Source organism: Pan paniscus, chromosome 1 (genome assembly GCF_029289425.2).
Source record: "Pan paniscus chromosome 1, NHGRI_mPanPan1-v2.0_pri, whole genome shotgun sequence".
Taxonomy (NCBI): domain Eukaryota; kingdom Metazoa; phylum Chordata; class Mammalia; order Primates; family Hominidae; genus Pan; species Pan paniscus.
Genome location: NC_073249.2, coordinates 205,219,786 through 205,236,096, shown reverse-complemented (window position 1 = coordinate 205,236,096; position 16,311 = coordinate 205,219,786). Strand labels below are relative to the sequence as shown.

Below are 16,311 nucleotides of genomic sequence, written 5' to 3'. Positions count from 1 at the left end.
AGAAATTTCCTAAACATATTTTATTAATCATCAAAAAGAGAAAAGAAGAAAAAAAAATCACATGAAGAGAAGGAACTCACAGTTTAGAATCTTCTTTGGTCATGGAAGCAAATGTAAACATGAGGCCCCCGTGGGGACACAAAAGAGCACTGTTCCCAACTGATGACACAGGGCTGCATCTTGTAGGCTTTCTACTCAAATGAGACAAGGAGGAGAAATATACCTAATTACTGCATGACGAAAGAGAAGATTTTAAAATAATTATTTCAAAATCAGAGATATATTTAAGAAAATATTAGTATTTCAATGTGTTTCTTAGGCTTATTCATTTAACTTAATAGAAAAGAAAGCTTTCAGTGTATGCTGGTGAAAGTAACCATGAAGGAAGGGTACAACAAACAGAATCCACGATATCTTAAAAAATACCAGAGTCAACCAAATCATAATAACAATAAAGGAAATAAAACATATTTTGTTTCTACCTAACAAATTTCCGCCACTCTTCTACAAAGAACTGAGACACGATGTAGAGGACATCCGTATCCTAGAACACAAAAATCACAAAACAGTATCCGTCAATTCACCGCCTGCTTAACACAAATTCCTTATAATATACTTTGGTTGTCCTTATTCAAGTTTTATAAATAAAATGAAAACACAGTCCTCTACCAAAAAATAGCAGGCTGGAGTAAATCCCCTGGTTAGATAACTAAACAAATGAGAATATGAGAAGTTCTGGGTTGTTCTGAAATAGCTCACTGGGAATTTGGCAAGGGCTTTAAAAAGAAAAGATGCATTCTTTCTTTTGTGGGAATCATTATACCTCTGGCCAGTTACTGAGACACGGTCTGTTTTTATCCTGGAACAAATTTGGGAGAGAAGTCTTTTGCTCGTTTGCAATCATCTTATGTAAGGCTTCATTTTCTTCCCCTTCTCTTTCTAAAATCTGAAAGAGAATGAAGCAATCAACTGTCTCCTGCTGACAGCACATGACCTGCCTCCTCCCTACACCCCCGTCAGAAGTACAGTGTTAATTCCCCTGGGAAGTCAACCCAGGGAGGTGGCATGCCATTTCCCCAGATGTCAGTAGCGTTCAGTACCTTGCACTGTGAACAGCACTCTTTGTAACTTGGAAACTCAGGAGCCTTTGGAAAGTACTGCTGCAGTTTGCTCCAAGCCTCTTTAGAAACAAGCCTTCTTTCATTTTCAGATATGCATAACTCACCTGAGTTTAAAAAAATATATTTGGAAAAAAAAAAAAAAACAGCTGAAAAAAAGTCATTATCTATTTCCTATTTCTTAAACTTAAGAAAAATCCACAGGTGCGCTTTTCTTGCTTTGCTAAAGTTTGGTATTTCTAGCTCTCTTTTCTTGTTTTCAAAAACTTCTGAATTTCCGATTTCATTTTAATTCTAAAGGAGGTAGCCATTAACCTCAATTTTATGTCCTTAATCTAGGTCTGTGGTTGAAAAAAAAATCATGAGATAAAAACAAACGTACAAAGCTAAAACCGTGCATTTTCTTTCTCCTTGCAAGGAAGGAAGTAGTCAAAAATGGGATTCCAGGAGTCCTGGGACCTCTGTGCCATGGCAAGTGCTGCTTAACAAAATTACATCTACTCCCACACTCAAAGGTTATCATTTCCTGCAGACTTTATTGCCTCCCATTTGACTAATCTTGAAATCACACTGCATTAAAATAATATTTTGTAAGCTGTGTCCAGCCATCACAAGACCACTGCCTTAAGTTATCAATTCAAAGTTATCAATTCAAACAGAAGATAAAGCAATCTACTGTTCAATCTGAAAACCATCTCCAGTCAAGCACCAACTTGTTTGCTATTTGCAATTTATTTTGAAGATCCCCTTCAATCTTCAAAAATCCCAGAAGACATAAAAAAATAATACTAGTCACCGCCACCTTGCCAGGACCTTTCTCCTCTGGCTCTACTTGTGGTTATACTTACTATTGTTTCAGCTGTTCCCAAGCAGTAAGTTAGTGAACTTCACTTATCTACCCATATCGGTCATTACCCAGAAAACTATCTTTAAATTTCTAAAGTCATATGTTTGTTTCTGCACCCATTGGCAAGGTACCTACAGATTTATTAAGAGTAATAAAGCCATGAGCTTTCTAAATACATACTACACTTTCCATAATAAATGAATTTAGAAAGATGAATATAACCAGGCAGAGTACAGATAGTGAGTAATAAAGCTGGGATACGAAACCAGGTCTATAGGCCAGGCACAGTGGCTTGCTCCTGTAATCCCAGCACTTTCGGAGGCTGAAGCAGGTGGATCACTTGTCAGGAGTTTGAGACCAGCCTGGCCAACATGATGAAACCCTGCGTCTACTAAAAATACCAACATCAGCCAGGTATGGTGGTGCTTGCCTGTAGTCCCAGCTACTCCAGAGGCTGAGGCAAGAGGACTGCTTGAGCCTAGGAGGCAGAGGTGGCAGTGAGCCAAGATAACCACCACTGCACTCTGGCCTGGGCAACAGAGAGAGATGCCATCTCAAAAAAACAAAACAAAACAACACAAAACAAAACAAACAAAACAAAACTAGGTCTGAGGCTGGGCTTGGTGGTTCACACTTGTAAGCCCAGCACTTTGGGAGGCTGAGGAGAGCGGATCACGAGGTCAGGAGTTTGAAACCAGCCTGGCCAACATGGCGAAACCCCGTCTCTACTCAAGATACAAAAATTAGCCAGGTGTGTGGCAGGCACCTGTAATCTCAGCTACTCAGGAGGCTGAGGCAGAAGAATCGTTTGAATGCAAGAGGCAGAGGTTGCAGTGAGCCAAGATTGTGCCATTCCACTCCAGCCTGGGCAAGGAGCAAGACTCTGTCTCAAAAAACAAAAACAAACAAACAAACAAACCCAGGTCTATAGCTCATTCAAACCCCATAATATATTTTAAAATTTATTTATTTATTTAATAGAAAACAGGCCGGGGGCAGTGGCTCACGCCTGTAATCCCAGCACTTTAGGAGGCTGAGGTGAGTGGATCACAAGGTCAGGAGTTCAAGACCAGCCTGACCAAAATGGTGAAACCCTGTCTCTCCTAAAAATACAAAACAAATTGGCCGGGAGTGGTGGTGTGCACCTGTAATTGCAGCTACATGGGAGGCTGAGGCAGGAGAATCGCTTGAACCCGGGAGGCAGAGGTTGCAGTGAGCCAAGATCGCACCATTGTAATCCAGCCTGGGTGACAGAGCAAGACTCCGTCTCAAAAAAAAAAAAAAAAAAGAAAAGAAAAGAAAAGAAAAGAAAACAGAGTCTCATTCTGTCCCCTGGGCTGGAGTACAGTGGCACGATCATAGCTCACTGCTGCCTCGACCTCCTGGGCTCAAGTGATCCTCCTGCCTTAGCCTCCTGAGTAGTTTGGCTAACAGGCATGAGCCACCATGCCCGCCTAATATTTTATTTTGTAGAGAGGGAGTCTCTCGAACTTCTGGTTTTAAGCAACCCTCCTACCTCAGCCTCCAGAAATGCTGGGATTATAAGCATGAGCCACTATGCCTGGTCCCTATAATTTATAATACCTCAGAATGCAACTTAACTTCTACCCCTCACCTCTTCTGGATCTTTGAATAATCTCCAAAAGATTATTTTGCTTTAATAAACTTGTTACCAGAGAAATGGGGTCAGAATGTAAACATGTTATTTTCCTTCTGGGTGGGCTGTTAATTTAAATTTCCCGTGAGTCTATGAAAACTTATTCTAACGTGCCCATCCTCAGACACAATTAGGGAATTTATTTTTAAAAATGAAAGAAAAAGGTTAATTGGATTATCAAACCTTAACTTAGTAAGTCCTTATGTGAAATACAATGTAACCATAAAAAAGATTAAGGTAGATTTCCATGACCTGATTTGGAAAGAACTCCACGGCAACTACAATATTTAAATGGTTTCCTTTTTATGCTTTAAAAAAAAAAAAAAAAAAGAGAGCTTCTTTGTGTGTGGTATAACCCCATGTGGTTATGAGGAAACAATAATGGGAATGCACATGCAAACTTTACTATTAAATGAGCAGAGGAGACCACAGACACTGTGGGTGCACGGCTTCATTCTGATGTGGGGGTACTTTTAGGTAGTGACTGGCTTTTACGTGGGATGAGTGTTTTTCATATGACAAGGAAAGAACAACCCAAATTCATTTCTGAGATCAGAATAATATTAAATAGTCATTTTACTGTAGTCTAGTTGGTAATAAAAATATATAGTCCTTCACTCTACTTGTTAGCTGAGCTTCTAAATATAATTTCTTATTATTCTAATAATTACTACCATAGTAGTTGTTAATATATCATTAATATTAACTATGAATATTAATACAATTAATTAAATTAATGTAATGAATGATAATGAAGTAAATATACTTGAATATTGTCTATGACCTCAAAATAGTTAAATAAATTTGGGTTGCTCTTTTCACTGGGACACATAAATTGTTAGAAATTAAACTTGTATCCTGCAATGAAACATGTTATTTCTTAAATTTTAAGAGAAAGCCAATCAACTAAATCCATTCTATGAGCAATACCTCCCAAAACAAGATCAAAGCAGTCAAGAGAGATTCAATTCAGTAAACATAACTAGAATATCTAAAACTCAAAGATTCTTTGGTAAAAAGAGAAATCTAGTTAACAATGAATTTAGATACTGGATAAATGACCCTCAACCCCTCACCCTCAATCTAGTTCAAACTGTATATAATACTTTGGGCCTCAGGACATCTCAAGAAGTACTTTCAAAATAACAAAACAAAACACAGCCCATCGTCTAAGCAAACTAGGTGTAATAAACAAGGTAAGCTATAGGAAGGTTATTCACTTAAAGGAATAAAAAGTAAAATGGGTAAGAAAGCTTGATATATATAATATCTGTATTATAAAGCTTGTTATATAATATCTGCAACAAATACTGAACTCTAGGATAGTAAATCTTCCAATGGAATATAATCCAATGACTAATTCACACAAAACCTGTGATACATTAAATACATACAACACGTTAGAAATATATAGGGGTTTTGTTATAAAAATATGAAAATTTAAATCAAGGACTTTCCAGGTTAAAATGATGTTTAAAACTGCATTTACTTTAAGTGCCTCATGAAACATCATCAAATCACAATAAAGAATTAAAAAAAAAAACTTTTATTTTTAGAGACAGGATCTCACTCTGTCACCCAGGCTGGAGTGCAGTGGCGTGATCATAGCTCACTGTAACCACAGTCTCCTGGGCTCAAGCAATGCTCCTGTGCCTCAGTTTCCTGGGCATCTAGGACTACAGCCGTGTGCCACTTTGCCTAATTTTTATTTTATTTTTTAAATAGAGGGGGGGTCTCACTATGTTGCCCAGGCTGCTCTCAAATGCCTCAGCCTCTTGAAGTGCTGAGGTTATAGATGTGAACCACCACACCAAAGGAATTATTTATATATATATAAAAAAGACATACAGTTATAATGATGAAGACAACAGAGGCAACAACAGGGATAAAAATTATAAGGGTTTAAAAGAAGGTTAATGAGACACAATAAAAATTAACTCTAAGTTGGCGAAAGTCAAGAAGTAACCAGATTTGCTACACTGCAGTACTGTCCCACAGACCCAAAAACTGGGTCCTCATGAAGTAAAGGTAGGGATTTACAAAAAATGAGAGAAGGGATGGAAAGTCTATTTAAGAAGTATGTAGTTAGATGCTCAGTCCCCTTCTCTGCCCTTGAGATCACTGCCCCCTCTAGCCACAAAAGACTAGATGCTTATTCTAGGACAACAAAACCTAAGGCCCCTGAACAGGGGACACAAAACACAGAGACAAATGAAGTGACAAGCTGAGACAGGGATAATTAAACCTTTCCACTCTTGAATGCAGGGACTCCTAAGTCCTCTTCTTTCTACAGCTTCCGAAGAGCGACAGCAGGTCTGAATTTTCCAGGCAGGCAAATGAAAGATACTTATGGAAAAACCTTAGTGGCCCAATAGCAGACAGCGCCATTGGGAATTTCCCAGTGAAACAAGCCAGCTGGGGCTCCGAACTAGTGAAGCTCAGTCACCAAGCCCCTCCAAAACACACCTGGCTTCCACAGAGTGCCTAGCATAATAAATGAACCCATACAACATTGGGGACAAAGATCTTACAAGCCTACCAGAAACTGAAGTGGAGAAAAATTACCAAGAAACAATGGCTTTGGACTTCTGAATGGTACGTCCAGAGGACTACCACAAAAGTCTCTTAAATTTTCACGGAAAAAATATTTCCAACAGACAACTAAATACCTAGGCAAAACTATCCATTCAGTATGGTGATCCTAGACAGGTGACTCTTGCCTCTCTGTGCCTCAGTTTACTTACTCATCAGTAGAATGGATGTGATAATATACTGATAGCACAGAGTTGTTATAAGATTAAATGAGTTGGATGGGCATGGTGGCTGACGCCTGTAATCCCAGCACTTTGGGAGGCCAAGACAGGCAGATCAACTGAGGTCAGGAATTCAAGACCAGTCTGGCCAACATGGCAAAACCCCATATCTACTAAAAATACAAAAATTAACTGGGAGTGGTGGCACATGCCTATAGTTCCAGATACTTGGGAAGCTGAGGCAGGAGAATCACTTAAACCCGGAAGGTGGAGGTTGTAGTGAGCTGAGACTGCACCATTGCGCTCCAGCCTGGGCGACATAGTGAGACGCCATCTCAAAAAAAACCAAAACAAAATAGGTAAAATGAGTTAATATTTATAAATGTGGAAAACTACAGGCAAATGGTAAACATTCAATAATTGCCCACTATAATCCTCCTCCTACCAACATCATCAGCACACCTCCAGAAAGCGGTTTTAACAGAAACTTAATGAGTAAAGTGGATTTCTAAGTAAGGCTGGGTATCCTATACCAGAAACATTTTACCCTGGACGCATGGTATGCTGACAGATAACGTAACACAAAAACAAAGGTAGAAAACTATCCTTTTTTTTTTTTTTTTGAGACAGGGTCTTGCTCTGTTGCCTAGGCTAGAATGCGGGGGTGCCATCTTGGCTCACTGCAACCTCCACCTCCTGGGTTCAAGCAATTCTCCTGGGTCAGCCTCCCGAGTAGGTGGGATTACAGGCGTCCACCATGACATCCAGCTAATTTTTGTATTTTTGTAGAGATGGGGTTTCACCATGTTGGCCAGGCTGGTCTCAAACTCCTGACCTCAACTGATCCGCCTGCCTCAGCCTCCCAAAGTGCTGGGATTACAGGCGTGAGCCACCACACCCAGTCATACTATCCTTTAAAATATTAGAGAACAAAGTATGGCATCAAAACACTAGAGTTACAGATCAAGATAACAGCCTAAAAAAACAACCCTTGTATACAATTTCTTCCTCCCTCCCTCACTCCCTTCTCATTCCCTCCCTCCCTCCCTTCCTTTCTTTCTTTCTCTTTCTCACTCTCTCTTTCTTTTTTGTTTTGTTTTGAGACAAGGTCTTGCTTGGTCGCCCAGGCTGGAGTACAGTGGCACGTGAATATGGCTCACTGCAGCCTCGACCTCCTGGGCTCAGGTAACCCTCTCAATGTAGCCTTTCATGTAGCTGGGAAAACTGATGCACACCATCACCACCCCTGGCTAATTTCTTGATCTTTCTGTAGAGATGGGGTCTTGCCATGATGCCGAGGCTAGTCTCAAACTCTTGGACTCAAGTGATCCTCCCACCTTGGCTTCCCAAAGTGCTGGGATTACAGGTGTGAAGCCACCGTGCCCGGCCTCTTATGTACAATTTCTGATAGGCTGGGGAGTGGAGTATGTGTCCTGAAACAACATTCGGCTTTGCCATGCTTTGTATTCAAAACTGTCAGTACTGAAATGACATGATAAGAGGTGGGAAGGCAGAGCAAAGGTCAGTGAGCTAAGGAGCACGAGGGCAATCTAAGTTCCAGCACTGTTTCAAGTGGTAGCACCAAGCATGACACAGTATTTTGCCACAGATGCTTCAACTCTCAATATGGAGGCACCAATCCTATGTCCACATCTATGCTGTGAAGGTTAGAAAAGGTGATATGAGAGCATCACTGGAAAAATACACCTCCTTTTGGCTATTCACCCAAACTTCCTTCCCCTGTTTATTTCCTCGTGCTATTCAGCACTCACGAGGTCAACTCATCTTCTCCTGCTGTGCACCTGTAGTGTAAAAGACCAACCAGTAGACACATAGGGTGATACGATGGAAAGAACAGAGGAACTTGGGACTCACAGAGACCAAGACCCAAACACACACCCCAGGATGGCCCCTTCCTAGTTGTGTGGCCTGTAAATGGGAATGCCACTCACCTCGCAAGCTAAAGTGCAGTGAGATAATCCAGAATGCTAGTACTACTCTAGTGGCAACCACCATCACTAGTATCATCAAGGGCACTTCATATAAAAGTGCCAATGTGCATCAGGGATAAGAGTGAGACATCATCCACTGGTTCACAGTGAACTGATGAAACAAGAACTACAGTTAGGAATTCATTAGGATCAACAGGAGTCCTAAATATTAGCAATAAATTACCACATAACAAGAAACGCATGAACATGGGTTAACAAAATGAACCACTGACAAGCCAACTTTTCTGTGTCAAATTTATTGTCCTATTGATTTTATTTTAAAGAGATGGGGTATCGCACGGTCGTCCAGGCTGGAGTGCAGCGTCGTGATCATAGCTCACTCTAGCCTCAAACTCCTGGGTCAAGTGATCCTCTCACCCTCCTGAGAAACTGAAACTGCAGGCACATACCACCAAACCCACTTAATATTTTTTTAGAGACAGGGTCTTGCTGTGTTGCCCAGACTGGTCTCAAAATCGTGGGCTCAAGCGATCCTCCTACCTGAGCCTTCCTAGTAGCTGGGATTATAGGTGCAAGCTACAGCACTCAGTGCTCAGACTCTTTGGAGGTGGGAAGGGGAACTTATGAAGTAGAAAGCTTTGAGAAACAGACACCTGCTTGACTTTCACGGTGCTATTAGAATAGAAAATTATGCCTAATATATGATGAATCCCTTGCACGATCATCTTGTAAAAGCTACTTATTAGAAGTAAGCATTCACCAAGACCAAGTAAAGAAATACATGAACCAATACATAGGATTAAATAAGGATTTAGAATTTAGCTTTTTAAAAAATTATCTAGCACATAGTACACAGCAGCTGGTCAATACACAAACAAGAAACTAAACCAAGCCGAGCCCAGTGGCTCGTGCCTATAATCCCACCACTATGGAAGGCCAAGGTGGGAGGCAAATTTAAAAATTAGCTGGGTGTGATGGCGCATGCCTATGGTCCCAGCTACTCAGGAGGCCAAGGCAGGAGGAACACTTGAGCCCAGGATGTTGATGCTGCACTAAGCTAGGACAGTGACAGTCAGAGATCTTGTTGCACAGATAAAAAAATAAATAAAAAACCATAGATAGCCCTAACAAGATGAAGAAGAAGAAACATACGAGCACTATTCTCAAAGTGTTTAACTTGGACAATGACAGTCATGGGAAACAACTGAAATTCAATACTTCAAATTCAAAAGCACTTCAATGGAACAAGTGACAAGAAGTTTCTTTTCCAATGATTTCCTCTAAATATGGGGAAATTCTATTAAAAAAATTTTTTCCCAGGTAAGATGTGAGAGATACTGGCATGAAAGCCAGGCAGTAGAAGCTAAAAGTAAAAAAAAGGATAATAAAACAGAATTCATTTATGCTTCTAGCTTACCATGTGGACACAGAATATCTTCATTAAAATTTAATTCCTCCTCTTCTTTTCTTTCTTCCTTTGATTCATCTAATCAAAAGAAATACAAATGATATCTGCTGTGGTTATTGTGTACTTAAAGTTGAAAGTAGCAGATATACTACTCTGCACAATTTGGAACAAAGAAAACTTTAAAACTCTGAAAATTAGACCCATGTGATTCCTACACAGTTCTGCTAAAAAGTGTTATATTTCTTTCCCTTAAAAGGAAAGAGGAACATCTCAATGACAGTTAACTTTTAAAGATTTAGGTTATGCAAGAAAATGTGCCTTTTTAAATTCAAAAAATGGAATTCTTCTATTAATTCTAGTCAAAGTATCGAGAATACTGTGTCATAAACCAAGTTAATCATCTACATGTCATGTCATGGCATGTCATTTTCACCTACCTACACTTTTTGGGGGTGAACACAAAGCATTAAAGGCAAATTAAATAAGGACTTAACCTTTATCATCAAACAGAGTACTCCCCGCTGATCAGTCAGGGCATATGTTCTAAGACCCTCAATGGATGCCTAAAACCTACCACCGAACTCGATAAACATCCATTGGCACATTTCTGTTCATGTCTTCCACCCACAAGTTTAATGCCTTTTCCATCTTAACTCACACTGTGGCCATAACTTACAGTTTGTAGTGTGACAGCAAAACTAGCATGAATTTTTTTCCTTCTTAATTTCACAGACAGATTTGTTCCTATAGATCTTAGTAACCTCAGCATACGATTTTTTTTCTTTCCTTATTTAAATCAAGAACTTACTTCCACCGTTCCACTTAAAGGAAGCACTTTGTGGCTTCTTTTTGACATACCTGAATTGCCAACATTACCACTCTTCCACTTTGAGATCATTATTAAGTAAAATAAGGGTAACTTGAACACAGGCACTCCTACAGTCAATCTGAGCACCAAGAGGGTTGCTAGGTGACCAGTCAGTAGCATGTATAGCACAGATAAGCTGGACACAGGGAAAACTCATGTCGCAGGCAGGATGAAGCAGGAGGGTATGAGATATAATATCATCATGCTACTCAGAACAGTGTGAAATTTAAAACTTATGAATTGTTTACTTCTGGAAGTTTCCATGTAATATTTTCAGACTGCAGTTCACTGCAGGTTAACTGAAACCATGAAAAGCAAAACCTTGCATAAGGGTGGACCACTATATAATAAAAACTTTGCTTTTGCTGTTAACATTTCTCTTCCAGTATCTGCTTTTCTTACTTTTTTACACTGTGTCACTATCAATTTATAGTTGTATATACTGGGAACAGGATCAAATGAAGAATCCTTAAGTATGATTAAAATCATTATCCATGGGGGCCAGGCGCAGTGGCTCACGCCTGTAATACCAGCACTTTGGGAGGCCGAGGCGGGTGGATCACGAGATCAGGAGATCGAGACCATCCTGGCTAACACAGTGAAACCTCGTCTCTACTAAAAATACAAAAAATTAGCCAGGCATGGTGGCAGGCCCCTGTAGTCCCAGCTACTCAGGAGGCTGAGGCAGGAGAATGGCGGGAACCCGGGAGGCGGGGCTTGTGGTGAGCCCAGATGGCGCCACTGCACGACAGAGCGAGACTCCATCTCAAAAAAAAAAAAATTATCCATGGGTTTTCCAGGTTAAGAACTTCACACATTTTTACTACAATTAATACATACAAAAAATATCTACTAATCATTCAAAAACTGAAGTAGAGGCCAGGCACAGTGGCTCACGCTTGTAATCCTAGCACTTTGAGAAGACAAAGGCAGGCAGACCACATGAGCCCAGGAGTTCAAGACCAGCCTGAGCAACATGGCGAAACCCCATCTCTACAAAAAGTACAAAAATTATCTGGGCGTGGTGGCACGCACCTGGGGTCCCAGCTACTCAGGAGGCTGAGGTGAGAGGACTGTTTGAGCCCATGAGGTGGAGGCTGCATTGAGTTGCAATTGCGTCACTGCTCTCCAGCCAGGGTGAAAGAGAGAGATCCTGTCTAAAAAAACAAAACAAAACAAAACAAACAAAAACAAAACAAAACAAAACAAAAACCAACCAACCAAACAAACAAACAAAAAAACCCCACAAAAATCAAGTAAAAAAATGGGCAAAGGAAGGATACAACCAGTTAATTCTGTCTCCTCTTTTTCTCTCTGTCACACACACAAATAACTTCTCAAGCCTAAGAAGATGGTCAACCTCAATGACATTTTGAAAAACGTTAAGCCTCAACACTGCTAAGTCTAACTTCCTATATCAGGCTGATAAAAACTGATGTGACTGCCGGGCACGGTGGCTCATGCCTGTAATCCCAGCACTTTGGAGGGCTGAGGTGGGCAGATTAAGGTCTGGAGTTCAAGATCAGCCTGGTCAACATGGCAAAAAACCTCTCTCTGCTAAAAATACAAAAATTAGCCCACTGTGCTGGTGCATGCCTGTAATCCCAGCTACTCCGGAGGCTGAGCCCGGGAGGTAGAGGTTGGAGTGAGCCGAGATCACACCACTGCACTCCAGACTGGGCAACAGAGGGAGACTCCGTCTCAAAAACAAAACAAAACAAAACAAAACTGATGTGACGGATGTATTCTTTATGTTGACAAAAGCATGCAAAAATGAACCCCCTAATATGCATATATTGAAGAAAATTTACCAATATGTGTCAGTATGTGGCAATTGTAAGTATTTATAATTCTCTGATCCAGCAATTTCTAGGAACTTATTTCTCAGAAATAATCGGAAAATTCTGTAATGATGTAAGTACAGGACACAAAAGGACCCTCACCACATCTGTGTGTACAAAGTCATGTAAAAAATTAAAATAGAATCAGATAAACATAATGGATCCACAAAACAAAATGCAATTAATCAATAAAAAGGGCTGTATGTTTTGACAGGGAGAGATGTACAACTGTGCCCATATGAGCTGTATTATAAAAAGCCACTATTTACAGTGATTGTATCTGGTGGGAAGGCTTTGAAGTTCTACTTTGTCACATTTGTGCTGCTTGAAGCTTTTGAAATGTTTTAATGGGGGAAGGAGAATAGAGACATATTACTCTGAAAGCAACATGAAAAATACTTTTAAGCTATGCCAACATGAAGGCACTTTCTATTATGGCATCCAATTTTACTAAAAATGAAGGGACACTGATATATAAAGAGGCCTTTTTCTTTTTTTTTTTTTGAGACGGTGTCGTGCTCTGTCGCCCAGGCTGGAATGCAGTGGCGCCATCTCAGCTCACTGCAACCTCCTCCTCCCGGATTCAGATGATCTCCTGCCTCAGCCTCCTGAGTAGCTGGGATTACAGGTGCATGCCACCACGCCTGGATAATTTTTGTATTTTTAGTAGAGAAGGGGTTTCACCATGTTGGTCAGGCTGATCTCGAACTCGTGACCTTGTGATCTGCCCACCTCGGCCTCCCAAATTAAAGAGGTTTTAAAAAGCAGTAAATAAATATTTAACACTAAGTCACATGTTATCATTAAAATTATAGTATGGTTTTTCAAATGACAGGATACTAGAACTCAAATTGATGTTAAGTTCATGAATTATATAGCACAATAAAACATTTTAATCAAAAGTAAAAACTCAGCTGGGTGCAGTAGCTCACACCTGTAATCCTAGCACTTTGGGAGGCCAAGGTGGGCAGATCACTTGAGCTCAGGAGTTCAAGACCAGCTGGCCAACATGGTGAAACCCCATCTCCACTAAAATACAAAAATTAGCCGGGCATGGTGGCACATGTGTAATCCCAGCTACTTGGGAGGCTGAGGCAGGAAAATCACTTGAACTGGGAGGAGGGGCGGGGGGTGGGGGGGCAGAGGTTGCAGTGAGCCAAGATCACGCCACTGCACTCCAGCCTGGGGGACAGAGTGATATTCCATCTCAAAAAAGTAAAAAAAAAAAAAGTCTCAAAAAAGAAAAAAAAAGTAAAAACTCTTCAAGTTTGAAAATGTTAATCACAGCTCAAAGAGTTTAAAACTAATACTGGGTTGGTTTTCCCAAAAAGTAAGGTAGTGAGATAGGAAGATCAATACCAAATAAAATAAATATAATATAAAGTGACAGAAATGGGCGAGGCTCAGTGGCTCACACCTATAATCCCAGCACTTTGGGAAGCCAAGGTGGGAGGATCGCTTGAGCACAGGAGTTGGGAGACTAGCCTGGGCAACATAGTGAGGCCTTATCTCTAGAATTTAAAAGAAATAAAAACTCGTCAGGCATGGTGGCTCACGCCTGTAATCCCAACACTTTTGGGAGGTCACGAGTTCAAGACCAGCCTGGCCAACATGGTGAAACCCTGTCTCTTCTAAACACACAAAATTAGCTGGGTGTGGTGGTGTGCACCTGTAATCCCAGCTACTCGGGAGGCTGAGGCAGGAGAGCCGCTTGAAACCAGGAGGCAGAGGTTGCAGTGAGGCGGAGATTGCAGGGAGCCGAGACTGCGTCACTGCACTCCAGCCTGAGCAAAAAGAGCAAAACTCCATCTCAAATAAATAAATAAATAAAATAAAAACTTAAAAAATAAAAAATAATGATACAAATGATATGAAATGCTTGAATGCAGAAAATACAGAATATTTTAATAAAGGTCAAGAACATTAAAGTAATAAATTTCCTTGACATCTTATGAACCACTGATTATAAAATTAAATTTAGTGTTTGCTTTACAACAACATAATTTCTGATTTGAAAGCATAGGAAACTCAGAAGAATTTACAAGCAAAAAGCTATTTAAAAGCTGCCCTCTCTATTTGATGAAAGATAAAGAAGTACAAGCTCATTTACTTGACAAAGGCAGTGTGGCAGATAATCCAAAACCAAAATGTACTGAGCATACAATATATTATGCCAATTTGCAGTAGACTTAACCTTTCTTTAAACTCTTAGCCTAGAACAGAATTAATATTAATTTTGCATGTGATTAACTAGAGAGAGCTTGAGCCCGAAGCATGATAGGTTATAAAGGAAAATTTCACATGTGAGTTGCTGAGTCCTTGCTGAATTTCAATAGCTTAAAAATCTTTTATTTGCTCTGTGCTACTTGTGAGAGCTTGTAGTTTAATAAAAGTTGTCTTTAAAATTACATGGATGGGTATGAAACCAATTTTGCTCATTTTTTGGGTTTTTCTTTTTCTTTTTTTTTTTTTAAGAGACAGAGTCTCGCTCTGCCGCCCAAGCTGCAGTGTAGTGGCGCAATCTTGGGTCATGGTAACCTACAACTCCTGGGTTCAATCGATTCTATTGCCTCAGCCTCCTGAGTAGCTGGGACCACAGGTGTGCAACACCACTCCTGGCTAATTATTTTTGTATTTTTAGTAGAGACGGGGTTTCACCATGTTGCTCAGGCTGGTCTTGAACAACTGACCTCAAGTGATCAACCTGCCTCGGCCTCCTAAAGTGCTGGGATTATAGGCATGAACCACCGCACCCAGCCTAAAATTGTTTTTTAGGGAAACAGGGTCTCACTCTGTTACCCAGACTGGAGTGCAGTGGGGCTGGCACAACCGCTGGGCTCAAGTGATCTGCCCGTCTGAGCCTCCCAAGTAGCTGGGACTACACGAATGAGCCACCGTGCCTGGCCCACTTATATTTTCATGGTATAGTTTCACAATGATCTACACATAGATTTAAAGTGTTACCTTTATTTAAGGTGCTACCGTTCATCTTTCCGTTGCTTTGTTCTGCATCACCATCTTGCTCATCCAGCTGTTCAAGAGCTAGCTGGCGCCAACTCCGCAAGGAGGACTTCCCCACCCAAAATCCATCGTTGCTGTGGAACAGAGAGAATGTTAAATCATACAAGTAATATTTCCAAACACTGTCCTCCCTTCTTTGCCTGTAAAAACAACTAAAGTGAATTACAAACACTTAACATCAGCTACTGTACATGTAATTGATTTTAACCCACTTCCTAATTTCGGTCACTTTCTCTGTTCACTATTGAACTGCAGGGATCTAATATTTTGTTTCCATTCTAAATATTATCCTGCTTTTCCTACCTTCAAGCCAACCACACCAATCAAATGGTAGGATGGAATACAGTGGCAAAGGCTATCTGACTCAGCAGTTTTCTTTATCGTTGCCACAGGGGCAGTCATTGCAAAATTTACTTTTGATCTGGCTCTACCATCCACTTTATCACCCTTCTTCTAAAAATCCCAACTTCCTATTTTTAATAAACAACGAGATGCTTGGTTATGACCTCTTGAAAACTTCTTAGTTTATCATAAACAATGTACACTGTGCAACATACCCCTTTACTGCTGCTTTCAGCAGATTATTAACAGTTTTATAATCTTCATTTAGTTGGTTCTTCAGACGCAATATGCGACAACGTTCTACTACACATTCCTTACACAGGGCTTTCACTACAGGCAAGAAAGAATGAAAGGAAATATATTTCATTCAAACAGACTTCCTGTTAGGAAAATGTTTTCAGCACTTCACAAACACAGACACATTCTAAACCAAAGTCACAAATGTTGGCAATAAGGCAAATTGGTATATACCCTAAATTATTTTACTAAGACAATTAGAAACCA

At 40.3% G+C, this 16,311-nt stretch overlaps 1 protein-coding gene across 2 annotated transcripts in view; it reads right to left on the bottom strand.

Moving 5' to 3' along the window:
• Positions 1–16,311, bottom strand: part of USP48 (ubiquitin specific peptidase 48) — a 106,337-nt gene that overhangs the window by 26,764 nt on the left and 63,262 nt on the right. For both annotated transcript variants that reach the window (XM_008966556.5, XM_003813953.5), the window contains exons 13-19: positions 16,023–16,137; positions 15,409–15,539; positions 9,745–9,813; positions 1,101–1,225; positions 824–946; positions 483–544; positions 81–191 (exon numbers count right to left, since the gene is read on the bottom strand). In XM_008966556.5, coding sequence (XP_008964804.2) covers positions 81–191; positions 483–544; positions 824–946; positions 1,101–1,225; positions 9,745–9,813; positions 15,409–15,539; positions 16,023–16,137 — 736 coding nt within the window. The remainder of the gene's footprint in view (positions 1–80; positions 192–482; positions 545–823; positions 947–1,100; positions 1,226–9,744; positions 9,814–15,408; positions 15,540–16,022; positions 16,138–16,311) is intronic.